The sequence below is a fragment of the Callorhinchus milii genome, unplaced genomic scaffold, assembly GCF_018977255.1.
Source record: "Callorhinchus milii isolate IMCB2004 unplaced genomic scaffold, IMCB_Cmil_1.0 Scaffold10, whole genome shotgun sequence".
NCBI classification, from domain to species: domain Eukaryota; kingdom Metazoa; phylum Chordata; class Chondrichthyes; order Chimaeriformes; family Callorhinchidae; genus Callorhinchus; species Callorhinchus milii.
Genome location: NW_024704751.1, coordinates 5,975,518 through 6,002,891, shown reverse-complemented (window position 1 = coordinate 6,002,891; position 27,374 = coordinate 5,975,518). Strand labels below are relative to the sequence as shown.

General features: G+C 47.9%; 1 protein-coding gene across 1 annotated transcript in view; it reads right to left on the bottom strand.

The window, feature by feature from the left end:
- sez6b (seizure related 6 homolog b) overlaps positions 1-27,374 on the bottom strand; it is a 154,397-nt gene that overhangs the window by 64,957 nt on the left and 62,066 nt on the right. Inside the window, exons 2-3 of the mRNA XM_042338562.1 lie at positions 12,266-13,084; positions 9,707-9,840 (exon numbers count right to left, since the gene is read on the bottom strand). Of these exons, the coding sequence (XP_042194496.1) occupies positions 9,707-9,840; positions 12,266-13,084 (953 nt within the window). The remainder of the gene's footprint in view (positions 1-9,706; positions 9,841-12,265; positions 13,085-27,374) is intronic.

Sequence of the window (27,374 nt, the reverse complement as noted above, 5' to 3'; positions counted from 1 at the left end):
AGGTGGAAAAATAGAGTTGGGTGTCGTCCACATACATGTGGAAGTGTACCCCATGTCTGCGGATGACATCCCCAAGAGGGACCATGTAGAGTATGGACTAAACGCTGTGATGGGAAGCAATATAGCCAGGAACCTAAATTACCAAAAAGGTTGGTGATTTGTTTTTAACCTGGTAGAATTATTTTAGTAGGATTGCTTCTTGGGCCTATTTAAATCCACAGAACCCCTTAACTTGTGGAGGATAATTCCCCGGTTCTCTTGCCATTAGCTGGTTCCAAGTTATGTAAGGAGGTTCTGAATCCACCACAAGGGGTGGGCTGTAATGGCAGAAAAAGCTTATTAAAATATTTGTATTATAATCCACTGATATATTCAGAACATAAACTGATTAAATATTTATATGAGGAAGCACACTGTCTCTCTCTCTCTCGCTCTCACGAGAACGTCTAAAAACATTTCTGGGCAAGAAAGCTCAATGAGAGTTCAAGATTTTTTTTTAAGAAAGTAAATTTATACCCTCTACCCCCCCCACCCTTCCCCCCCGGATCAAGACTGGAAGGTGGGGATGGAGGGGCGAGGCTGATTGCCACCCTGAAGCTGGCAAAGAAAGAGAAGTACACCTGAGTGGATTAAGACACACTAATGGATTCATCTGCGACTATCGTTTTGGGTGGTGGGGGGTGATTGGGGGAAAGGTAAGATGAGTCTCTTTGGAGCTGAAATGGCTCCGATGTGACCTGCTTACCATGGGATAGCAGAAACAAGTCTTTCTCTCTTTCTTTCTCCCTCTCTCTCGGTAGTCCAGTATTCCTTTGTGGAGTTCCGTAACATCATAGTTAGCACGGTTGCCTCGCAAGCTAGAGGATGCGGGTTCGATTCCCGGGTGGGGCAAAACCTCAGGTAAGTTTCCTTACTCGACACGCCTCTGTCTATGTGAAAGTAAGTAGGAACCTGGTTGTCAATAGATGGGTGGATCGCTTTCACTCACAGTGAATAATAATAATAATAATGTTAATAATCCTTGCAGTTGACACAGTGCCTTATCACGTCATTGAAACACCTCAGGGCGCTTTGCAGGAATGACTGAAGTATAGTGACGGTGTATTCTGTAGTCGGACGGGGCAGACAGTTTGAGTGCAGCGGTGCCCCACAAACAGCCGTGAAATGAATGTCCCATTACTCTAAGGCACAGAGCGCCGGCTCGTCAACACACTAAGCTTTGGAGCACATCTGTTGTGCAGTATGAAAAGGGCTTCAGTAGTTCCGTGATGGCATGTCATTGTCATTTAGTATCAGGCTGCTTCCCGATGACACAAAATAATGAGCATTTTAGGAGCTGGGGGACGGATAATCCGAGAATAAGGGCTCCGCTTTGCATGTAATAACAATGCTAATCACTGCCTATCCCAGGTCAGTAAACAACATTGCTGTTCTGTCTACGTGTCCGTGTCTCTCAACGTCGCAACTCATCGGACAGCAGCAAAATGACTTCAAAATGACCCTGTTAAGCGCTCTGAGACGCCACCCTGCGTGGAGGGCACTATATAACTACAAGTTGTTGTTGGGCTTTGCAAATAAAGGATGATAAAATGCAGGCAACGGTGGGTGGTGGGGGGGGGGGGGGGGGGGGGGGGGGGGGGGGGGAGGAGGTGGAGGAATGCGCGATTTCACATCAGACACATGCGAGTTCGCCTACGAAATACTAAGGAGAAGATGTTTTATCCGCGTTTTAAAAAAAAACCTCCCATAAAAACCTGAGTTGATAAGAAGACATTTCCGTTCATTTAAACTGGGCACCAGTGAACCGGGTAATCGAGCAGCTGTTTCTCGGATGCTTACACGTTTGTTATGTGATGTTGGGCAATGACCCATCTCCAATTAGCGGAGTCACTGAACCAAACTGAGGTTACAGGAATTGCAATGTTCCACCGCCATCAATCTGATTACAGCCAGCATGCTTCACATCCAACCTGCGCTTGGAGGCAACACACCGTTGGGAATCCTTATCGCCTCATCGAGACGTCTCAAAGCCCTTCGTAGGATCTTATCAGAATAATCCTTGCATTTGGTTCAGCGCCTTATTACCTCGTTGAGACGTCTCAAAGGGTTTCACAGAGCAAGTGGATAATAGGAGTATATTTTGTGGGCGAAACTTTACAGGATTTTACTGTCAAATGCAGCGACTGGGTGTTTTGTAGGTCAGTGTTGGGCAACAGACATCGCTGAACAGCCAGAAGTGTGGCTAAGTTTTAGCCAAATGCACTTATTACAGTATATAGTTTGGGACATGACATTTGTAAGCAACTGCCAGGATGGTGGAAGGCAAATTGGATGGACCTTGGTCTTTTTTCGTCTAGCAATGCTATGTTCGCATGTTCTGATGCACTCATTTCAGTAGAAAACTCCTTACGTACACAATATAAATAAATGTACGTTGCTTGTATGTTTACTTAAGAAAACACACAGTCACTGCTTTAACATGAATAGAGTTGATTGAGTTTGTGAGCCTTTAGTTCCGCAGATGGAGAATGCTCTGTGCGCAAATTGGCTGCCTACAATACACAGTCACTTCACTTCACGGCCTTTACCTGGGAAGTACTTTTGGAGACCTTGAGAGCCCATATCAAACGCAAGGATTATTATATGAAATTATAATAGGTTTTAATTAGGTTATTTTGCCAACTCAATTTTGGAAACTGAAAAATGCAGAAATGAACATTGTTATATTTGCAGATCTGCAGATTGTCTTTCGCCTTATTACAAAGTCTCTTAGATCTTTGCTCAAATAATTAATTGATTAGATCTGGTGCTATTTTTGCACTCAAAACACCTCCTATTGGGAGCCGGGACCATGAGTTGAATGGAAACCATCGAATGCTTCAACATGACTTTCAGAACGGCACGGATTCAAGCGAAGCCATTCAATCACAAACTAATGTCACTTCGTTGTGGGCGAAACTGTACAAGATTTTACTGTCAAATGCAGTGACTGTGTGTTTTGTTGGTCAGTGTTGGGCAACAGACATCGCTGAACAGCCAGACATGTGGCTAACTTTTAGCTGAATGCTCTCCCTGTCACTCACTGCACCACAAAAGATTAAATCCTTACGAAGCGCACACAGGACGAATTTCACCCAGGTCTCGACTTAAGACCTTTTGCTTAGTTTATCTGGAATGTGCAAATTTTGTACAATTCCTCAATTCATTCTTTTGAATCATGCCACAGGATCTTCGACGTCTAACAACAACAACAACAAATTGCATTCATGTAGTGTCTTTTATGTTAGGAGGATGTCCCAAGGCTTTAGGCAGTGATTGCACCTGAGCTGGGGGTTGGAATCAAGAGTGGTGGAGGGCAGGTGGGAGTGGAGGTGGGAAGTTGAGGAAGATCTTGAGATGGGCCTTGGCGCAGACAAGGAGGGGATGAAGTGGAGTGGTTCTGGGATGGAGTTCCAGATGGTGGGGGCAGAAAGGCTGAAGGTCCGACTGCCGATAGTGGAGGAGGCCGGCCGGAGGACACGGAGCAGTTTGGTGAAGTTTTGGTAGGTCGCAGAGGCAGGGAGGAGCAAGGCCGTGGAGGGAGGGGGAAAAGTGAACCCACCCACGACCTTCTGACTCCGAGGCAAGTTGGAGGCGTTCCCCGCATCAATGTGCGGCAGCGGATGCAACTTAACGACGTGATAAGGCGCTGTATCAAATGCAAGGAATCTTATTATAACTTCTGCCACACCAATAAGAGGACCCAGCTAGTCGGAAGCAATTAAACGGAGGAGAGACAGTCAGAGATGAGAGATACAATTTTTAATACTCCAGCAAAACTGGTCACATTAATCATTAACCTGACTTAGACGCAACACGTTCGCTCTGAAGATCTCAGCACACTAATAATTAATACCTTTAGTCTTAAAAGGAATGTGTTTGATGTGTGCAGGATTTGTGAACTTCAGAGTTGCATATAAATGGAAGATTTGTAGTGAGAGGAACAATAAAGGAATCCAGGCACGATGGGATTCGGATAAATCAGTGGGAGCGTGCGGATGAGCCGGGGAAACTTGGTGTCGATGTGTGTGATTGAAAATGAAAATCCAATTAAAAGAAATGAACCAGATGAAAAGGGAAACGAAGGAGAACAACAGAGAAAAGACGCTGCGTGCAAATGGGTGGGGGGTGTGGGAAGAGCTTTCATGTCAATTTTAGGAGTCGGTGGATTAAAATAATAATTGAATCATTTGGGCTCACGGTATATCCAACAATAACGACAATAGCAAGAGCCACTTGCTCTTACTTGCTGGACCCATTCACATTTTCAAGACGCAGGTGGATAGATATCTGTTAGGTCAGGGTATTAAGGGATATGGGGCAACGGCAGATAACTGGACTTGAGTTACAGGTCAGCCAAGATCTTACAAAATGGGGGGAATAGGCTTGAGGGGCTGAATGGCCTTCTCCTGTGTCTATGTTTCTAGACAGAGCCCTCCCTTCACGTAGGATAGCGTCTCGGAGCGCTGCATAGTAGTGGGTTTGGATGCTGAGCAAGCAAGTGGGGTGGTGGGGGCGGGGAAGGGGTCATAGATGGAGCCGAAGAGGAAAGTCTTCCCTAACGTGGGATTTAAAGGTAGATAACGAGGGTGTGGGGGTAAGGGCAGGCGGATGAACTGGGGCAGGGAGTTACAGAAGTTAGGCTTTGAGCTTCGTCTCGGCACCAGAAGGGAGCAGGTCTCATCGACCCGTCCACTCAGTGGTGCGGAGTGTTCCATCTCCGTCCTGCTCTGTTGTTTTAAGCTCGGCACACGGAACTGACACCCCCTCCTCCCCCGCCCCACCCATCACCCCCTCACCCCACCCCAGGTTTGGGACTGAACCAGAGTTATTCCCACCAATATTGTGGGGATAGGAGAGCCATCAGCATTTTCAAAAGGGGTAGGATTTGATAAATAATAATAATCCTCGTATTTGGTGCAGTATGACGCCTTTTGCGTTGAGAGGACGCCTCAAAGCGCTTCCCAGGGCTTTACTGTGAGGTGCAGTGACTGTGTGTTTTGTGGGCAGCACTCCTTGGCTAAAGCATCTGCGCTTTGCTGGAGATTAAAGTGAATCAGAGCATGGAAGTGCAGTGCTGGTAACTGCTGACAGCTGATCCAGTCAGTCAATTTGAATGAAACCCCAGGAATTGTCTGTCGAGCTCCCCTTTCATCGTCTCTTCAAACAGTGTCTGGTTTTACTGTGGGATGATCGCAACAAAATTTTCTACGCAGCTATACAAAACAGGTAAGCATGAGTGACAACAGGGCTTGTGTAAGTAACTCGTACACAACAAGAACTGCAACAACTTGCATTTATATAACGCCCTTCACACAGGGTAGCGTCCCAGAGCGCTTTATAAATACTGCGAGCAAAAGCCCAAGGATGTTACGGGGGAGGAAGCATTCCCCATTCGACAATGTTACCCAACATAACCCGATACGGTCCTCCGAATGAGACGCAAAACTGTGGTCACCTCTGCCTGTCCGGATCACATGGCTCTGTTCGAAAAGAGAAGGGAGTTTTTCTCTCCCGGTGTCCAGGCCCCCAAATAAAAAAAAAAATCGGTCACTCGCTCCATGGCTGTTTGTGGGATATTGCCGTGTGCCACCGGCTGCCGCGTTTCAGTCACAAATTACCCAGTCAATCCACTTTACAGTCCAGTATATCCTGCGAAGCGCTTTAGAGATGTCTCAACCACATGATAACAACCCTTCCATTTGGTACGGGGCCTTATCACACTGTCGAGATGTCTCAAAAGCGCCTCACGGGATTTACCGCGCAGTGGAGTGATTGTGTACCTGTGGGCGAAACGCACAGCCAATTTGCACCACAACGGTGTCGAGCAAACAAGCCGTTAACCTGGGAGCCAGGAAAAGCTCTCTCCACCTTCCAGCTGAAGAACGGGTGGGTAAGACCATAGAACGTCTCTAACCAGAGGGACAACATCTCCGACGATGCAAATTTCCATTGTTTCTTTCTAAAATTGCTCTTTCAGCCACTACGCCCCAAAGTTCTGGAACTCTCCCTCTATCCCTCCACCTTGAGCCCTTCCTTCCCCGTATGCAGGTCGTGCCTTAAGACCTTCCCTTTCGACCTACGTGCGAGTTGTTGTTGTAGTCGTCGTTGCAATTGACTTCACTCAGCCAGAAGTCCTGCGTCGATCGCTCTCACTTACGTGCGCGGGGAAAATAAATCAAATGCATTCAACCACACTGTTCGTTCGTCTCAAATCGGGAACGCTGATAAAATCCACAACAGGGGGCAGTGACAACCAATGCTGTGTACCACAGTAACAGCCCAACTTCATCACACACACCAGTTAAGAGATGCTCCTCATGCATGGAATAAATTGCGTCTCCCACTGTTCCCAATTATACATCATATCACAAATATTTTTTTTTAAACCAGTCGAACAAATAAGTTGCGAAACACTGAGGCTGACAATCTGCCCGTTCTGCTGCTACGTTCCGTTCTGTCGATACCTTATGGGATTTCATAAAAGATCCTATTCCACGTGTTCTTTTCACCCCCCAAATTGGTCACCTATCTGCCCACGAAAATCTTCGACCCACGGAAATTCACAATGGCTTACGTTTACCCAGAACCTGCACGCAAGGGTGTGGGTGCAAGGGTGTGGGTTTCGGAGAGCTGATCGATGGCAGAGTTTGACACCGAGCCAGGAAGACTGGCTGTTGCGTTTCGCCCGCAAAATACACAGTCGATTCACTCCACGGTATATTCTGCGAATTGCTTTGACCCGTCTCGTAGACGTGCTAAGGCGGCGCTGTATCAGATGCAAGGGTTCTTATTAACATTCTTCTTATCTCAAATCGTTGAAATGCAAGTGATTGTGGATTCAAAAATATTTTTTTTCGCTCCAGGCAAAGCATTGATGTTAATGCAGAGCGAGCTCGTAAAGCGGAACTGTTAGCATCACTGATGGCTCTGCTAAAATGGAACCCCATTTGCCCTAATAAAAGATAATTTACAGGAGGCGGCAATCGGTTGTCATTAGAAAAAAAAATCTAATAAATAAGCAATTGACCTTCTTACACTGACGAGGCATAATGCAATTAGTGTCCCGAGGTGTAAATCAGAAGTGAAGGCAATTCACTTCCAATGCGTTGAAGCTGCTCCAGCAAATCATGCTGGAAGATATTTTGGTTGACTTGCCAATATGACAGATAACCCTGAGAAAAAGTGACATTTCCATTTAACTGTGCCTCTTTGGAAAACAGGTTCGGAGATTCGCTTCACGGGCGTGCGGGTGCTTTGTGGGGAAATGTTATTTTTTCAGCTGATGGTTTGAATTTACAGACTGCTCGCATATGATCACTCAAGGTAATTAAAGTTCCCACCGCCTCGCTCCTTTCCCCCCTCACCCCTTCTCCCTCCCTCCCACGAGACCTTTCTTTTACAACTGCTTTTGTGTGCAGCAACCTCATGTAAAAATAGACATAAAATTGAATGACTGATTTTGCCCTCCCTGCCCTCCACCCCTCCTGATACCAACCTCCAGCTCGAGTCCAAATCCCTGACTGCCCCAGCGCCTTGGGACGTCCTCCCAACGTGAAAGGCATGGTACAAAATGTAATTTGTTGTTGTTGTTATCTGGATACCGGGGAAGAGAATCTCCCTTCTCCTTTCGAATAGCAGGATATCAAGTTCACATCAACCAATGCTCTGCACCAATATAAATTTTCCCAACCTCCACCCTTGCATTTGAACCGGCGCCTTTCACATGCATACCTTGTAGGACGTTGGCTTAAAGTCCCTTCGGAAGGGAGCAGGACAATACTTAAAACAGCTCTTTCAAAGTCAGAGCAGTCCTGTGCTGTGTGTGTGTGTGTGTAGTAAAAAAAAACCCCAGCAAATAACCTTAAGAGGACTCGCATTGAAAACCAGAATAGATTACTGAAAGTATTCACAGTGCTATGATCTCCAGAATATCTCAACAAAAGGGACTGCGATGTGTAAATGATTCTTAGTGGCATTTTATCTGTGCAAAGAAACGGAACAAAACCTCCGAGGCTCCTTGTTGCACTGCTGCGTTGTTGCGTGACCCATTTACACGCAGGTAAGAGAGATTTGGTTAAATGTCACGTAAGCCATATCTTGCCGGAGCCGTGATCTGTCACAGCTGCTGGCGTCTGCAATCTGTCGAGAGTTATTTTGAGCGTGAGCAGGAGCTGCTCACAAACCTCCCCACAAACAAACAGCCGAGTTTCCAACAACACAGACGCTGGGCACCTCATCTCAATTTGCCCGGTTGAAAGTCTCGTTCCAGTTTCACCTTCTGCCCCAGTCAACACCTCTCCGCACACTGCGTTTAGCTCTCGCTGCAAACTGGCTGTCCTTTCCTCTACCCCACCCACCCCACCTCCCTCCCTGTCTTTAAGTCCCACCTTAAGACTACCCTGTATCAAGGGATATGGAGCAAAGGTGGATAAATGGACTTGCGGTCCAGATCAGCCATGATCTAGTAGAATGGCGGAACAGGTTCGATGGGCTGAATGGCCCCTCCTGTTCCTATAATAATAATCCTTGGATCAGATATAGCATCTTATCAAGTCGCTGATTTGTCTCAAAGCGCTTCATGGTAAAACACTTTGTATTTAAAGGGCGAAACGTGTTGTGTTCCCGTGTTACTAGGTTCCCTCCTCCCTCCTCATGTTCAAAGCCCAACTGAAGACATATTTCTTTGACTGCGCTTTCAGCCATAACCACCCCCCCACCCCCACCCCAGCCTCACGCACTCCCTTTAGCGCCAACCTAATAAAAGACGCTGAATCAAATGTAAGGATTATTACTCTTGTTATTTCTAATTTGAAGTGCTTGCCTCTACTCTGGAGGCCCCCTTTTAATTGCCGAGAGATTTGTTCATTATATATTCAACTTTTATAGCCTATGTGGGGCGTCCGCAGGAAAGATTAATTAATCCTCTTCACTGAAGAGAGTTTGGGATTCAGCGCTGAATACTGATGAGAACACTGATTTTTTTGTGCAAAAACTGTGCGTAACCACAGACAAGTCGTAATCTAATTCTAATCCTCGCGTTTGATACAGCGCCTTAGCACGGCATTGAAGCATTTCAAAGCGTTTCACAAGTTTTTACTGTGAAGTGCAGAGACTGTGTATTTTGTAGGCAGGCAAGCATCAGCCAATTTGCGTGGAGCGGACGATTTTGTTGGAGGGGGCGGGGTGGGGGGAGGGGGAGCGGGGGTGGTGGAGGGGGAGAATTGTCAGCTGGGACACCAGGAGAGAGAAGCTTCCTTCTTTCGAATAGCCCTGGAGTTTTGACGTCCGTGGCTTATTGCACTCGGGAAACGTGTTAGGGGAAAACGCAGGAGAATCTGAAACGGGCAAAAGTACCAGATGCCAGCCTCCCAGGACGTCCAAGGACAAACCGGCTGCCACGTTTGCCTTCAAACGCACAGTGACTACAGAAATTTTGCAAAGCACTGCATGATTTATAATGTCCACCCCAACAGGTGAACAGACAGGGAGCTCGGTTTCGTCCAACAGATGGCACCTCCAACGATGCAGCACGTCCCGAACCCTCCCAACCCCCACCCCAACTACCCCCCCCAGCACTGCGCTGGAACCTCAGCCTGGAACAGTGAGCTGGTCAGGTAGTTTCTCTTACAAACTGAGCAAACACAGGATATCGCAAGGCACTGACCTGAAGCTCCACTCCGTAGCCTGTGTAGACGATGATGCTGTAGGTACAATCCAGATTGGTGTAGAGCAGGTGACTGGGGTATTCTGGCGACTCAATGTGACCCTCCTGGTCCGTGAAATTTAAACTGCAAGGGACTGTGAAGGAAAACAGGCAAATGATGTAACAAACTCTGCGAAAGGCATCGGCCGAGCTCTCCCTTGATCCCATTTTATTCTTTTTTGCAGAGAGTTGAGTCCTCGGCAAGAGTTTGCTTTGCGGATCAATAAAGAACCTGATCCCCACTGACTGCAATTGATTTGCTGGTGTGTGACCCTCGCTGAGACAAATCTGCCCTGGGGTCAGGCTGTTTCGAGTCCGCAGCTTATTGCCTCTCTCCCCCCCCAAACCCCTCCCCACCCACCCCCCACTCATAAAACTCGAGGAGGAAAAAAATCCCATCGGAGAATCCAAGAAGCCACCCCATAACATCGAATGCCAGCCTTCCAGGAAACCCAAGGCCAAATTGGCTGCCACGTTGGTCTTCAAATGCACAGTCACTACACTTTGCAGCAACTTTGTGAAGCACTTGGAGACCTTCGCGGGATTTACACACGGTGAAGGGTACTCGGGAGGGAGACTCCCACACAAACGATCAAGTTCGACCAGAGGATTGTTGGGGAGGAACATCCTTCTTTGTCTCTTTGTTTGAAAAATGCTCGTAGGGCATTCAACCTGGGTTTTATCGTCTCACCTGAAGGACTGCACATGCGATAATACAAACTCCCCCCCAAAACCCCAACCCCCGGGGCATTGTGGCATCAGCTAAACAGACATTTCGGATTGAAAGCAGCCTTGACCTCTGCAGTTTTAACCCCGGGATAATATTATGCGGAATTCATAAAAGGCAGTTAATCCAAGTTCAGAGATTTATTCTGTCGGCTCGCCCTGGTTTCTCGTTCTGTGAGCTTCTTAACCGTTTAGAGAAACCGAGGCTGGAAGAAGAAGTTAAGATATTTGAACTCAACGATTATGTTTTCTTGTTTGCCTTCAGGTCAATTTCTTTTTCTTTTAAATAAATGATCAGTTGCATTAAAATGTTCCGCACCCCTCTCTCTGACACACTCACGAACACATGCACATACACACGCTCGCACACAAATACTTGGAACGAATCCTTTTAAATGTGGAGGGGTGTTGGGGAATTAAAAATGGTTGAAAAATTGCAGCTAAGGGGAATTTTAATTGGCTTCACCGAATTCACAACGGATTGGAAACGAAACGCGTTATGTGTCAAAAACTGAGAAAAACGTTTAGACAACCTGACTATTTGAACAAAAATATTCCACTAGGTTGTCCCTTCACCCCATTCTGCCAATCCACCATCCCCCAATGTACTCCTGTCTCCTGAAATGATTGACATTGTCACGTGCCATCCATTGACTCGCTTAACGACCCTGTGCACATTGCAGCTACATCTGAATCCTCTCGTCAGCTACACCCAAACAAAGCCCTCAAAGGGTATTCGATGTTGCACTTGCGGTCGGCCGGCAAAGCACAGTCACTCCACTGTTCAGCAATCCAAGAGAAGCGCTTCAGAGGTGTCTTGACGTGACAGGCGCTGAATCACACGCAAGGGCTTATATTTAAAGACAGTGCGAGGTTATAATATTAATCATAATCCTTGCATTTGATATAGCGCCTCATCACGCCATTGAGAGGCCTCAAAGCGCTTCACAGAATATACGGTAAAACGGATAGGCTGTGTATTTTGTCAGCCGATTGAGGACAGCAGTGCCTTGCGAACAGTCGCTGATTGAGTCACCCAAATTTTTAAACAAATATTATCATTATTATTACAATGAGAGATAAATCTCTGTTGTTACATGCGCTTCTTTTCCCTGACCCAGGCACCTACTCAAAAGCTAGCATTCAGAGCCTGTCTTCCTTCGGATCTCTGCACAATATTCGCAAATGAGGCCTTTACCTCCCACATACATCGTTAGGGTCAGGATAAATTGCAGCGTACAAGGAACAAATTGCAGTGTAATAAAGTGAAAAACAGATGAGACTTTGAAGCAAACCCGATTGGAAGAGACTTCCTCTGGCTGTTTGTAGGAAAGGGCCATTATTTTAATTCATCTGCCGCCAACACCATCACACAGCAGTGGCACTCTCTCAAATAATTCAGTTGGTGTTAACAACGGCCATTTCCACTGCAGAGATTGTTCAGCCAACATTTTCCCAAATCCTTGATAACTGGTGCTGGGAAACGGGTTCAATTGCGCCACAAAGTGACTCACTACCATCACGACCGGCTGTTTTTCGCCCGAAAGCGAGGACTCTAGAGGTGCACATGTTTGCTTCAGTGGAGTGGAGCTACGATGTGAGTTAGTGGTCGGCGCAAGCGAGCGGTCACTCAATCCACGACTGTTTGGGGGACACACAGTTTAAACCTTGACACTTAGTTCCTACCCCCCTTCCCCCCCCCAGCCCCCACGTCGCCAAGCAGCCGTGTGTCGGCAGACACGTCCTCCTGACGTGAAAGGCGCTTTACAAGCCTTAATTTGCTGTGGTTGTTACCTGGAGTCTGCACGGTGGTGATGATGGTGGTGGTGATGATGGTGGTGGTGGTGGTCTCCTCGTCGGCTTCAACGGCAAACGCCGCCGCCATCGTCGTTTCCGGGGGCGACGTGTCAGCGCGGCCCGTGCCAGGCCCCTGCATTTGCAGCATTCCCGCCGTGCCGGCCGTCGTTACGGTGGCGCCGGGGGTGGGGGCGTGGTCAGCCAGGGCGGTGGTGGCCACCTGCGGGTCGGGGTTGCCGCGGGTGCCAGTCTTGGTGACCGGGAGCTTGGTGCCAGGCTCGGTGCGGGCCAAGGCGGTGTTGCTGTTGTGGAAGGCGGTCTCGGGGGCCTGCGACCCGCCGGCCGTGGTCAGGGAGTCGGTGGTGACGGGCAATCTCGCGGCTCCGGTGTGCGCCGCTCCCTCGAAATCGGCCAAGGGAATGGCGTCCGTCACCATGGAAACCAGCGTGGTGGTGGTGGGAGCCACCGTGGTCGTTGTGGCCACCTCGGGGAAAAATGGCGGGTCCTCGGTGACCACCTGGGTCACCGAAGGATCACGGGAATCGGAGACGGGCCCCGTCGGCGCCACGTTGGCTCCCAGGCTTCCGGCGAAGTAGCCCTCCTGCCCGAGGTAATCCTTCTTCAGCAGGGACTCGTGAAGGATCTCTTCCAGCAGCAGGTGGTGGTTGTTGATGCTCAGGGCGGGCGCCGTGCTGACAGAGCGGGCCTCCAGGTCGCTGGTCGTCGTGGCAACCGTAGGTCCAATCTCCGTCTCCAGCCCCGTCTCCATCCCCATGCCTTTGCCACTCACAGCATTGATCTCCCCGTTCAGCTGGTCTGCAAGTAAGCGAGATGGGACAAAGAGCGATGATCAGTCAGTCACGTTATCGGGGGCAATATTCCTTACAATGTACTCCTCGTCACTCATCACTCCAAGGGAAAAGGGCCCAGTGATGAGCTATCGGGAGCGGCCAGTTGAGCGTGTGTATAAATTACATAAAGCGGCTGGGAATATTGTCCGCACGATGACTTCAGTGGTAGTGACAGGTCAAGCCAGCGTCGCGTTGTCAGGAGTTTTACTGTACAATCTCTTTGCATTTTCACACGGAGCCTTTCACGTCGGGGGGGGGGGGGGACATCTCAAACCTCAGGAGCAAAAACAAAAAGGCAACGACCGCATAAGCCCTTAAACCCCCCCCCCCCCACCCTCACCACCAGGCTCTAAACGCAGGGGAACAGATGAAAGCAGAGAAGAAAGCGTCTCTCTGGCAAGCAGTCACTCGTGTTCTGGGAAGTCTTCACAAACTCCAGGAGCGCTCATTGTGTTGCCAACTGAACCCAATCTGTCACCAATTGAGACCGCGGATTAATTCATTATTATGAGGAACATGGTGTAAAGCTTCCTTAATTACCCAAAAGGTTGGATTTCAGCCGTTCTATCTCTCTGGCTCCTACAAGTAGGTTGGGAAACCTCCACCCACTTTTTAAAGCGCTTCCTGTCTTTAATGTGTCAGAGCTCCGGATAACACTACTTTTGTTTTAATGAATACTTTTATGAGTGCTGCGTAGGTCTCATAAAACGGTAGATTACCAGACGGACGTTAACGCAAGCAGAAATTGCTTTTCAGTTCATTTGGGACGGGGAAAGAAAAATCATCTCCCTGATAAGGATCGTCGCTTAAAACGATGTTCTCTGGAGATGTTCTAACAACCGGTGCATTCGTTATAAATCCTCAACAAGTCCTTATGTCTTTCAGAGCCAAATGCGATAGCCCATTTCGACCCATCTCCGTTGCAAGCAGCCCCCGACTGTGAGTTGTCTTAACACCAATCGCTGAAAGCCCATTACCATCACTTCATTAATCCCCCCGCAAAACAGAGAGGGACAAGCCTTCCAGCACAGAACCTCTGCAACACCCACACCCCCCCCCCCCCCCTCCTTCAGTGATACCTCCTTCCTCATTGAAATTCTATAATTTGCTATTAAAAAGCAGAGTGGGGCCGTGTTGGGGGGGGTGGGAAGCGCTTCATTGTCGGAGACGACATCCTTTTGAAAGTCCTTTTGAACGTCCTGCGTCTGTGTCTGTTCAGGTGGACGTTAAAGATCTCGCAGCGCTGTTTCAGAAGAGCAGGGAGTACCGCAACGGAGTTGCTTCAAATAAAGTCAGTCATTTAATTATTCAATTAATAAATCGTTAAATGCCGCATTTCGCTTCGAGACGCCTCAACGGCGCGATAAGCACTATATCAAATGCGAAGACTGTCACGATCATCATTGTTATGATCACTTCGAGACTGATGGCGGGATTTTTCCGCGTGCGGAAACAGGCTGCCGCCACAAGTCACTACACCTCATGGCAAATCCTGCGAAGCGCTTTCACAAAGCCGCACGTTGCGAACGGCATCAGAGCAGCAGTCGGGAGAAACATCCTGTGCAATGTTGACAGATGGGCTTTTTTTTCAACCGAGGCACCCTTTCAAAAGTGAGTTATGTGTGCGATGCAAGACAATTTATTGCCTGCATTTGTCAGGAAGCGTTTGGAGCATGTCCAGGATCTCGGGAGAGGCAAACTGGTCTGTTACTGCACACTGTGCAAGCTACCGCTATAGGGGTAAGGGGTCCTGTAGAGTATTGGTGAGAGTGCTCTCCTCGCAAGTGAGAGGACCCGGGTTTGATTCCCGGTTGGCCGGGGCGAAACCTTAGCTAAGTTTCCTGACTTCATACATCTCTGTTTACCCAGCAGTAAGTACGATCTCAATTGACAGTCGATTTGTCGGATTGCTTTTCCGGGGGTGGGTTAATAATCCCTTCAAAAAAAGAAATAATACTAATAATTTGGTCCTAATGTAATTGCCAGTTCATTTAAAGCTGCGACAAGCAAAGAAGCATAAAGGTTCCCTTGTTCAGCTGGTTTCTGTAGCAGGTTCTGCCTCGTTGGAAACGGATAATAGCAGTGCTGATGGCTTTGGAGATGTGGACTGAAATCACTGAATGTTGTTAATTCACAGGAAACAGAGTGATTTTGCACATCGGCTAAAGAAAGAAACTCCCCCGCCCACCCCACCCCCACCCGGAAAATGATCCATAAGCCGCAAGGTTAAGAAAACTCACAGGAGACAGTGGTGGGGAGAGGAGGAGGGGACGGGGACGGGGTGAGTACTATATGACATTTCCTAACAAATGGTGACAAATTGTAATAATTGTCACACGCGTCACGACAGAGATAAACGCATAGAATCTGCCATAAACTGTCACGAATAATAATACTTACAAAATTGATACAGCACCTTACCAGCATTGCTGCGCTATATAAATGCAAGCTGTTGCCGTTATTTTGAGAAGTCCCGAAGCGCTTCACAGTGTCTTACTGTAAAGTGTAGTGACTGTGTGCTTGGAATCTGGCGTAAAGTGTTGGAAATTTACTCTGAAAGTTGGGTACCTGAGTCTGGGGGGTGGGGGGTGGTGGGGGGTGGTGGCTGAAGAGTGTAAGGTGCAGTGTGGGGTGTGGGGGGGGCGAGGGGGAGTTGATTCAGTCTCGAAAGAGATGCATCAGTGGGTCTGATCATTCCTGACACCAAGTGACTTGCAGCGAGGTTAGTAATTAGCCGCGCACTGTGGCCAGCAAGCTTTTGGTGTCCTGCGGGTCTGTATCCACTAACAAACTGCATTGAGCTGTGCCCAAACTCCTCTCGCTTAGGACTCTCAACAGCTGCTAAAGACAGCAGAATTTTGGCCGTCAGCGAGGGCTCTCTTTGTAATCCACATCGTCAATAGCAACGTGCCGTGAGGCTGTCTCAAGGCGCTCCACGAGGACCTAGCAGGCAGAGCACTGGCTGTATTTTGTGAGTGTGATTTACCCTCTGGTTAAGAACATGTCTGCCCTGAAATTGCCCTTGCCTTGCAACCCTGAACCCATGTCCCGATCTGGACGTGCTGTCAAGAGTGCATTCAAGGAAAGTGTCTGCTTGACTCAAGAGCCTGGGCTGGGAGTGAACTAGTTCGGAGGTTTATGTAAAGTGCCTTAAGACGTTTCAACATTACAGGCACTGGATCAAGCGTAAAGATTATTTATTCATTAAGAAGACAGAAAGTGCCCAGCCTAATCTCTACACAGGGACTTGATGCACTCAGTATTTTTAAAATAAACCCTCCAAAGGAACAGGGCGTCAAAAACCTTCAACTGGTGAGGTGAGGGAGGGGTGGGGGGAAAGAGGGGAAGGTACAATAAAAGAAATGAACCGGGGAAATTGAAAGGGGACAATTTAGTCCAGTGCACGCTAAACAAACAACACACTAACAAGCCTCCACATGAATATCAAAAGCTCCTTTGGTCTCAAGCCAGTTTTGTGGTCCGCCAGCTCTTTGCCATTTGACTCCCAAGTTTTCAAAGAGCAGAAATAATATGCCCTGTTATTAGAAGAGATCTAAGGCTTGTTCCAGCAGGTGCTCCTAAAGAGCCTGAAGTCTGATTCCATTCCTCTGACGAGCGTTCCACTGGTGGTCCTGATATATGACCGTCTTTTAGACAAATGAAATGTCAGAGCTTTCTGTTCCAGAGATACAATCTGGTCGGGTTGGATAGCAGCGCTCAATGCAAATAGAGTATAATACCAGGGCTTTCAAGGGCCAAGGAAGATGATCTGCCAAAGAGGACAGGAGATTCAGTTTGTCCCTTTCATAGTGGTTTAGCTCTCCTGCCTGAATGCGTTCAATAATTTAGCAGTGCACTTACTAGCTTGATGGTTCTCTGCGCAATATCTAGCCCCCGTCCTTAAAGTCAAAAGAAATTGTGCTCTCAGACAGTCTTTTGTGGGGAAAGTAGCCACTGGGCTCGTGTCTTTAGTGTTGTTCAGTGTGATGTGAAAGCCACTGTAACAAATGTACGGATTATCATTGTTACTGTATATTATTATTATCATTATTGTGGAGTCCTGTGGGGTAGTGATTAAAGCACTTGCCTCGCAAGCGAGAGGATCTGGGTTTGATTCCCGGGCAGGGCCAAAGGTTAGGCAAGTTTCCTTACTCCGCACGCCTCTGTTTACCTAGCAGTATGTAGGAAACCGGTTATCAGTCGATGGGCGGATCACTTTTCAGGGAGCAATAATCCCTTCAAAGAGAAAAATAAATAATAATATTACGGTCACTCAATGTATAACTGTTTGTGGGACACCTCTGTGAGCAATTGATTGCCAGGTTTCGCCTGCAAAATATACAGTCAATTCACTTCACTGTATATTCTGTGAAGCGCTTTAAGACGCCTCGAAGACGCGATGAGGCGCTATATCAAATGCAAGAATTATCTCGGGATAATTCCATTGCTATGTTAATCGTTCGAAAGGTAGCGGTGGGTGGACGGGGAAGGACAAGAGAGGAGGAGGAGGAGGAGGAACCGAAAAACAAATTAAAAGCGCTGAAAAATTAACTGACGCATCATTAGTTCTGTAAATTTAATGTGCCCTTAGCAAAATAGAAGACTCCCAGTCTCAATGAGGCAGCATATAAGTAAGCTCAGTCGTGTTCAGTCACCGCAACTTGCTTTTCTCAATCACATTAAAGCTAATGGACAAAAAGGGTCATTGCTCAGAAATTGGTTTGAGGAAGTTCTGATTGTTCTTATATGTGAACACGCCAATATCTAGGGCTTGTGGATAAAAAGCCAGCGGGGGTGAAGGGGGGTGGTGGTGGGAAGAGAACAATGCAATAATTATTAATTTTTTCTTTTTTTTAGAGCGTGTTGCAATGTGGCAGCCTGGCTCAGTTGATAGACTACTCGCTGCTGCATAAGAAAGCACTTTCGGTGCTTTGTATTTGCACAGTCTAAGCTCATGCGTCAGCACAGTGCTGGGGTGGGGGGGGGGTGGGGGGCCGGAGGGGGAGGGATGAATGCTTTGATATCGTTGGCGCCATATGAGACGTTAAACCCAGGTTCCATTTGTGCCTGATCAGGTAGACGTTAAAGATCACTATTCGAAAAGAGAGGGAGTTTTTCCCCTCCTGCGTGTCCCCGGCCACGACGATCCCCTAAATAAAGTTGATCGGTCACCTCATCACCTCGCGGCGGTTTGTGGAACATTGCTGTGTGCAAATTGGCTGTTGGGTTCGCCTACAAAAATACACAGGCACTACACTTGGCAGTAAATCCTGTGAAGCGCTTCGAGACATTTACGTCACGGTATTCAGAACGCCAGGACTCCCTCCAGGTGCAGCACTCTGGAGCTTGGAGTATCGTGTCCGACTGTTGGACTGAGCGGGGTTAGGTTATAATGGAACAACCAGACTTATAAGTTACCCTGCTGGGTTGTATGACTTTCTAATAGGATCTCCTTTCAGAGGAGATTAGCAAGATGATACTTTAATCGTCGCGAACCATCCACCATTCGGAATTCTAGATGTTGATCGACACTGAATTGACGGCTCTTTGCTTGGCTGTCTCAGAAACAACAACAGCTTACATCTACACGGCGTCTTTCACGGCCGGGGGGGAAATCCTGAGGCGCTGGACAGTCAACGATGTTCACCAGAGCTGCAGGTTGGGATCAGGGGTGGAGGGCAGGGAGGGTGGGGGTGGGTGTGCGACCGAAGGCGCAGTCGAAGAGGAAGATCTTGAGATGGGCCTTGAAGGACTTTAAAATCTCAAAATTAAAATGTATAATCTCTTTTGTGGGGGGGGGAGGGGGGTGGGGGGGTTGGGGGTGGGGGGAGGGGGCTTGTCTCCCTTCCTCCCCTCTCCAGACCCGTTACGTCGCTCTTTCCTTCGACAAACAAGCAACGCCTGAGACGTGAGAGCGAGTGATTCATCCCGCCTGGAACGACCGGCATTTTGGGTGTTATCTGAAGTCCGCAGAGCATTTGTCAGGCTTTCCCAAGTAGGAGAGGAGCCGTGTGCGACTACGATAGCCAGTTGAATAATGGCGAAAGCAACCGAGACCGACATGCAATAAAGCCAAGCCATCCTTCTTAATCGTTAGGCGGCTGGGAGGCTGTACATTCATCACGCGGCTCTGTAGCAAAACCCTACACAGCAGGCTAGCTACCGGGGAGGGGGGTGGGGTGTGGGGGGGTGAGACAATTTTCCATTAATCACTGCCCCACGACGAGCGACAAGGACCAGCCTCCCAAACAAACAGACAAACAAACAAAGGCACCGCAGAGCATGATAACAAGAGAAGGTGCCAGATTGGCAAACAGACAGACACTGGAAACCATGTGGCGGCTGCTGCCTCTAGCTATTTAAATATACCCACTCGGACAACCCCGCTGCCAATTTGACTCGGTCGGTACTGGATGCTCAGGGTTAATCTGACGCTGATTAGCTTCTGTTTTCAAAAGAAATGTCAAATATTCACATCCTTTGTGCAGCGTGAGGAGACAACATCTGTCAATGGGCTGTTGGGCAGCTTTCCGAAACGCAATGTGTGAAGGACGAGGCTAGCCCGCTGTGCAAGAGACAGTGCATTTTAGGTGTTGAGCCCTGAAGCCCGATTGTCAGAGGGAGTTATCAGGTGCTCAGCGAGTCCCTGTTATTGCGTGAATCCGCATGGGACCACAGCAACAGCAATAACAGCAGCAAATCTCATTTAGGTAGCGTCTTTGACGTCGGAGGAATCTCCCAAGGTGCTGGGCAGTTACCAATCAAGAGGTTTGAAAGGTAGGGGGTGCGGAGGTTCGGAGTGTGGTCGAAAGCACGGTCAAAGAGAGAGGTCGCGAGACGGACCTCAAAGGAGGCGAGGGAGGGGGCGAGGCGGAGGGAGTGCGGGTCCACAAAGGGCGCAAGTAAAATTTCACCCATTTCCAACGGACGAACGGTCAAGCAAGATTTGGAACAAAGTGTGGAATTTGAGAACACGGCACACAGCCACTAGACTAATCTGGTCCTTTTTGTTTCTTCTGGATTTTGCCACAGAAACACTCCACATGAAAATGACCGATCTTTTTAATTTGGCTCCGTTGCTGTTCTGGGACAGGCCTTGCTGGGACGATCATTCTTGATGGGTTGGACATACGGTGATGTATTACGTGGGACAGTGTTTCAGGCAGCGAGGAATGAGCTTGATCATCAATCTTGGAGAATAATCGCAATTCTTAATTTCATCGAAGGATACAAATGGGTGGGATTCCACTTCCCAGCAAATGAAGCGACTTTTGTTAAGTTACCATTGGAGTGAGATTTTATCACTGAAAACCTGCATCTTTCTCAAGTGCAATGCTTGTGTCTGGGGTGGGATGGGGGGGGGGGCAGGGAGGAGTCGCAAGTTACCAATTATTTTTATTTGGGGGATTGTTGGCCAAGACACAGGGAGAAAGTCCCTTATCTTTTCGAACAGTGCCATGGGATCTTTAACATCCACCCGAACAGCTCTCATCTGAAGGCCGCCACCTCCGACAGCCCAACACCCCCTGCCCTAACACCTCCCACCCCACTGCTGCATTGGGGCGTCATCTCAGACTATGTGATTCCAAGTCTTGACTTGAGGCTTGAACCCACAACCTTCTGACTCAGAGGCGAGAGTGCTACCGGCTGAGCCAGGCTGACACACATGATGTTCATTTGGGAGGTGTCAAGAACCAGGCCTAGTAGGAAGTTTGGACGGTGGGGAGGGGGTTGGGAGGTGGGATGGGGTGGGAGTGGAGTCCAAATCACCAGTTTAAATATCATTGCTGTGTGGCTGGAATAATCCAGCCGTGAAGCGTGTGAGGGGAAGGAAATGATGAAGGCCAATTAACTCTCATCCCCACCTGCTCCCAACTCATCGCTGAACACTTGCCATCTCTCTTTCCTCTTTGCCAATTCAGGATAAAAGGCTTTGCTTTGATCGCGCAGAGAAATTTCATTAATAGGCACAAAAAAAATGAACAAACCAGTAAATAAATGAACTTAGTTGGCCCGGGCTGAAAGGCATCAAGGTACACCTGCACTCACATCCCCGCACGGCTTTGCAAACGGATCAGTGAACCGCAACCTGTTGGAAATCCGCCTCTCGCTTGTCAATGTTTCGCTCGCAAAATACACAGCCAATTCACTTTACAGTGTATCCTGTGAAGCGCTTTGAGACAGCTCAACGATGTGATAAGGCGCTGTATAAAATTATTATTATTCCTTATTATTAACGTTGGTTTTGTGGTTGTTCACTTGCTCACGGGACCTTGGCTTGGATGCAAACCCCACCGCCCCTTCAGCCCTTCACCCCACTCTCAGTCAACCCCCACCCCTCCCCTCCATCAGTCAACCCCCACCCCTCCATCCCCGGGGATGCAAACCCTTCGGCTATCGAGCGCCTTGGGATGTCCTGCTGACGTGAAAGGTGCCGTACGAATGCAATTTGCGCTTGTTATTGTCATTGTCCTGCCGACGTGAAAGGCTCTGCATCAAATGCACGGATTATTATTATTATTACTGCTATTTTACCCCCTTTTGATAGCTGCCTCAGGGGTATTTGCACAGCACAGCTGGTGGGAAAAGACCTCAGTCTGTCGTTTCAACGGGTGGGGAGGTGGAGAGTTGGAATATATATATATATATATATATATAAATAAAACGCGGGAGGCAGGGGAGAGCTCGCCAACAGATGCAGGTTAAATGTCTGGCTTTCCAGCGGGGTAGACAATTCATTTGCCTGCAGTTAACAAGCTCTTACGAGACTCAGGATAACAGGAGCCTGATTCAGTAGCTGCGGGCAAATGGTTGTAAGCACGGTTCTGGTTATCCAGGGGGAAACCGCTGACAGCACAGAGAAAAATCTTGCTTTACAATTTGCTCGGCACAAGCGGCAGCCCACTGGGTCAATCCCCTTAGTAAATAAGAGCTCGCTTCCTCGGGGGGGGAGGTGGGCGGGGTGGAAACTACAGGGGGAACGACACATGATCTGAGAGTGTGGAGGGAGTTTTTGTTTAAAGCAGTATAAAGTGACGGAATTTGCTGCCAAGTAAAGCAATTTTCCCCCCCTCCACCCCACCCCACCCCACCAGGCATTTTTTTTTGCCTTCAGTCACGTCCCTCCATCCCTCCATCTTTCCTTTCCAACAGCGCTGTGGTCTTTAATGTCCACCTAAAGCACTCCCTCCGCCTCGCCCGCTCCCTTGCTTCCTTCAAGACCTATCTCAAGACCCTCCTTCTTCGACCGTGCTTTCGATCACCTGCTTTCCCCCCCACCCAACGCCCTCCACCCTCCCCGATCCCGACCCCCAGCTGGGGTCCGAAACACTGACTGTCCAGCGCCTTGGGACGTCCTCCCGACGTGAAAGGCGCGATACAAATGTAATTTTGTGGTTGTTGTTAGACAAGACTTCGGTTTAATGTCTCATCCGAAGGACGGTGCCTCCGACCATTCACATCTCCCCAGACATCAGCCAACAAAAGCACACAGTCACTGCACTTTACAGTAAATCCTGTGAAGCGCTTTGAGACATCCTCCCGACGTGAAAGGTGCTGTATCTAGTATGAGGACTATCAATCACCGCTAGACTGCCACATTTAATCGGAAAGTTGAGAAAACGAGCTCAGAATGACAAAGCGTAAAAACCATTTTATATTATATAACCTTTTCTTACGCACTTAATCCGAAATGTACTTAAGCAGAGGGTATAAATAATAAATTGGGTGCGGAACTTTTGATCTACAATTCGCTCTCATCCAAATTGCCTCCCACAGTGAGAAACTAGCAATTGACCTTGGCCGGAAAATGAAAAATTTCACGTCTTGAAATATTACTTTGCGCAATGTGTGCACTCATGGAGGAAATAACGAGAGTGGTTCAAATTGAATTATTCTTCTATTTTTCACCGAAAGCGACTGGTACGGGAGTTGTTTGCACCCACGCCTCTGGTCTAGAAGTTTGTAGGTTCAAGCCAACCCTCCGCCCAGCCCCCGCCCCATCGTCCCCACAACAGCGGGACATGGAGCTCACAGGGGGTGCTGTGGGAGTCGGCCTCGCTGTCAGAGGTGCCGTCTTTCAGACCGAGATCCTGTCTGTCTCTTCAGGTGGTTGCTAACAATCATTACACCATTCATTAATGACACTAATAATCCTTGCACTTTGATAAGAACGTCTTATCACATCGTCGAGATGTCTTAAAGCACTTCGCAGGATTAACTGGGTACAGCGTAGTGACTGTGTACTTTGTAAGGAAATACACAGCCACGGATTTTCACACAGCAATGTCTCTCAAACGGCTGTGAAGTAAATGGCTAATTTTATGTGATGGGGGGGGATTGTTGGCCAGGACAGCAGGAGAGAGAAACTCCCATCTCCTTTTGAGGCAGGATCTATAACATCCGACTGAACAGGAATGGGACCTCGATTTAACGTCACAACAACAACATCAACAACAACTTGGATTTATATAGCGCCCTCCACGTCGGACGGCGTTTCAGAGCGCTTTACAGTAATGGATCCCGGGACCGAGCCAAGGGGAGGGGGAGGTGGGGAAAGTGACCAAAGGCGCGGTCGAAAAGAAAGGTCTTCATCAGAGATCTGAAAATGAGAAGGGAGGGAGCGAGACGAAGGGAGTGAGGAAGGCAGTTGAAGAGCCTCCGACAATGCAGAACGCTGGACTGTGTACTAAATGTCCCTTTCTACTCTCCTAAAAAAAACACAGACCCAACAATGGACTAACACGGAGAGAATCTGCTGACACAGTCCCTTGCGCTCACCCATTTTCACGTGTTCTGCTCTCGCCCTCCACCCCGCTCCCCATCTGCCCCCAACCATCTGTGCAACAGGTAACAATGCAAAAAAAATAGAAAGTGGATGAAATTTAGGAATAAATAAAGGGAGTTGAGTTCCTTCATGGGAAATTATATTCCCATAAATATGTATAAGCGGGAAAAAAATGGGCTCCAATTTCCATTTCTTAGATCTACGATAAAACACATTCATCAATGATACATGCAGAACACTTCTCCAAAGCACATTAATTCAAGTTTCAAACAGAACTCGCTTGTCATTGTATTCAATACCTCAATGATTTTAGATATATTTAGAAAGTCCCTTCTCTTTTCGAATAGCGCCGCAGGAACACAGGGACAGGAGTAACCCATTCAGCCCCTGAAACCTGTTCCGCTCTTCTATTAGCTCATGGCTGATCTGCATCTCAACTCTATTCAACATCCACCCGAACTGCCACAGACAGGACCTTGCTTTAACCACCGCTAAACAACAACAGCAACACCTTGCACTTATATAGCACCTTCTATGCAGGATAGAGTCTAGGAATGTCTCATCCAAAGGAGGACACCTTCACAATGCCATGCTCTCCCCCCACCCACCCCCAACCAGAACTGCATTGGTGTGATACTTAATGCAACAGCCCCTGCTCCCCACACCCCAGCACTGTATTGGCGTGTCAGCTTAGACCATGGGATTCCAAGTCCCCCGATCGGGGTTTGAACCCACAATCTTCTGACTCAGAGTCAGGAGTGCTACCCACTGAGCCGGGTTGATGCACAAAGTAAGTGCTGAAATGACCCCGTGACAACTCCGCAACAGCTGCTTGTGTGTCAATCATAACTGCTTAGGAGATGACTTGTGGTGCGTGGTGGTGGTGCTGGTGGAAAATTCACAGTACAGTGTTACAAGCTGTCTGCCTGCATGACACCAAGCGTAAGGCAGAGAATCGCTTCCAGAGGGAACAGAAAAATCTGTTCTCATCATCCTCACAAAGTGTGACTGAGCCGAGGGGGTGGGTGGGGGGGGGAAAACAAAACAATCCTGCGTGCCCGAGGGTGTGCATTATCACTGGGACTGTCTGTAAATAACTCGTTAGTGCAGAGAAAAATGAAGATCCTACACTGGACCAATAGTTCAGGAATTATTATCCTTAAGTAAAAGCTCAAATCAGCAGTAGGCACAACCCATCGATTTTCCAGCAAGATTCTGCAGCAGATTATTGACTTTAATCTATTTGTTCGAGCTGATTTGCTCGGATGCTATCAGAGCTCACACAGTGCCAGTCGGACAGCAGGCTAGAGTAAGAGTAAGAGGTGGAGAGGAGAGAGGAGGAGAGAATATGGAGAGGAGAGATGTGCGCACAGTTCTGGCAGACACTAAGAATTGCCGTTATTAAACACTCCCTGGTACGCGAGTGAGAGGACCTGAGTTCGATTAACGAGTGGGCAGGCCGCGGCAAGTTTAGGCAAGATTCCTTACTCCACATACGCACCTCTGTTTACCTAGCAGTAAGTAGGAACCCAGTTGTTAGCCAAATGGGGGATCACTTTTCCGGGGGTAAAAATCGCTTTTAAAAAATAAATGAATAAATAATAATAATTTGATCACTCCAGTCCTCCACAACTCTTTGGGGGACGCTGCTGTGCGCAATTGGCTGCCGTGTTTCGCCCACAAAACACACAGTCAATTCACTTTACAGTGTATTCTGTGAAGCGCTTCGAGACGTCTCAAAGACGTGATAAGGCACTATATCAAATGCAGGGATTATTATTATTATTACTGAGGCAGAGATGCTGATTCATTCTATTTGCACCGAACAGTCAGTACCTAAAGGTCTGCATCTAAAGAGAGAAATTCCACCTGGACCCTTTTCCTTTTACCTTTTGCTTCTCAGCGCATGGGAATTTTCAGTTGTTTCCTAAATTTGGTTTCAGTTTTGAAGCAGTTCTTATACTTAAAAATAAGCAGAAAAGGGAATTCAAAATGCAGACACTACTTGAGAATTCTACTCAATTATGCACTGTTTTTCATTTTATTTATCCTGTGCCAGTGATGGGCAGAATGCAAGCATCAACTGTTAGAGAGGTGTTTAATGGGGAGGGAGCAGGAGAAAGGAAGAGAGAGAGAGAGAGAGAAAATATGCTGTTCGAGGGATGAAACGCTTTTAAGCTTAAAACGGGCTTCCAGAGTAAGACCGGGTGGAATTGCGAGCCCCTGTGGGCCAATGGTTAGGCTATCTCACAGGTCAATTTATTTGGTGTGAAACAAAAATCTGATGAACGCATAATACTGGGAGGGAGTCCTCTTGATGGATTAAAGAGAGATGCAAAGTGTCAGGCTATATAGGCCATTTGTCACCTCGCGTATGCATCAGATGATCATCACGCTGCAGCTTTGTCGCTCAGCTTCTTTGTATTTAAACCTTTTATTTTATTATCTTCAGGCAACTTTTCTGTATACTATATTCTGGTCCCATTTTTGCGCTCTTTGTTGCCGGTGTTCCATCACCCCATCAGTTAGCAGCACTCTTGCCTCTGAGTCAGAAGGTTGTGGGCAAATCGATTCTACAACATAATAATAATCCTTGTACTTGATATAGCGCTTTTCACGTCGGGGGGACGTCCCGAAGCGCTTCACAGAACACACTGTAAAGTGAATTGGCTATATTTGTGGGCGAACGCGGCAGCCAATTGCGCACAGCGATGTCCCACACAACAACAGTCACTCCTCTTTATGATCAAAATCCTGTGAAGGGATTTGAGACATTGCGACGACGTGATCAGTTGCTGTACCGAATGAAAGCATCATTAATTGTTACGCTTAATCACCTTTTTTAAACATTCCGATTCTGCTTCTGCCTCGCCAGGCTGCTGGCACCGTGCACTCCGCCTACTTGCAAACCCTCTGCGTAAGGAAATGTCTTCTGGATCTCACTCGTAACCAGCACTAACCCTGGAGGCCTCTGTTTCGGTGTCCATCTCGGTGGATTAATCTGATGCTACCCGATCAATACCTCTTTGGTTTCTCTTGCCCACATTCCTATATTAAGCTTCTCTCTAGAACAAAGATAAGAAGTCTTAACAGCAGGCAGGGGGAAAGAAATAACATGCGGCAATCTACCTTAAAAATTAATGGACCCAGTAGAGGCTGCAGCATTAACTCAAACTGTTATCAGATGTTGGAAAATTAAGCGTTGCCAGCGTCATTGGATTTTTAAATACTTGACAGATGGCTGTAGGATCCAGCCGTTTATTAAGAAATGGGGTGGGAGGGTGGGGTGGGGGGTGGAATTCAAAAAGGTGCACACCATGAGAACAAAAGGACTTTTAACCTTTCACCGTATGCAAATTGAACGGCCCGTTTAACTGCCATGACCTGGGGATTAGTCCACTAATCGTGACGGATTAGTGACGGGCTGGGAGTTGGGTTACCGCAATGACTTTAGGTTGTGAAAAAGACA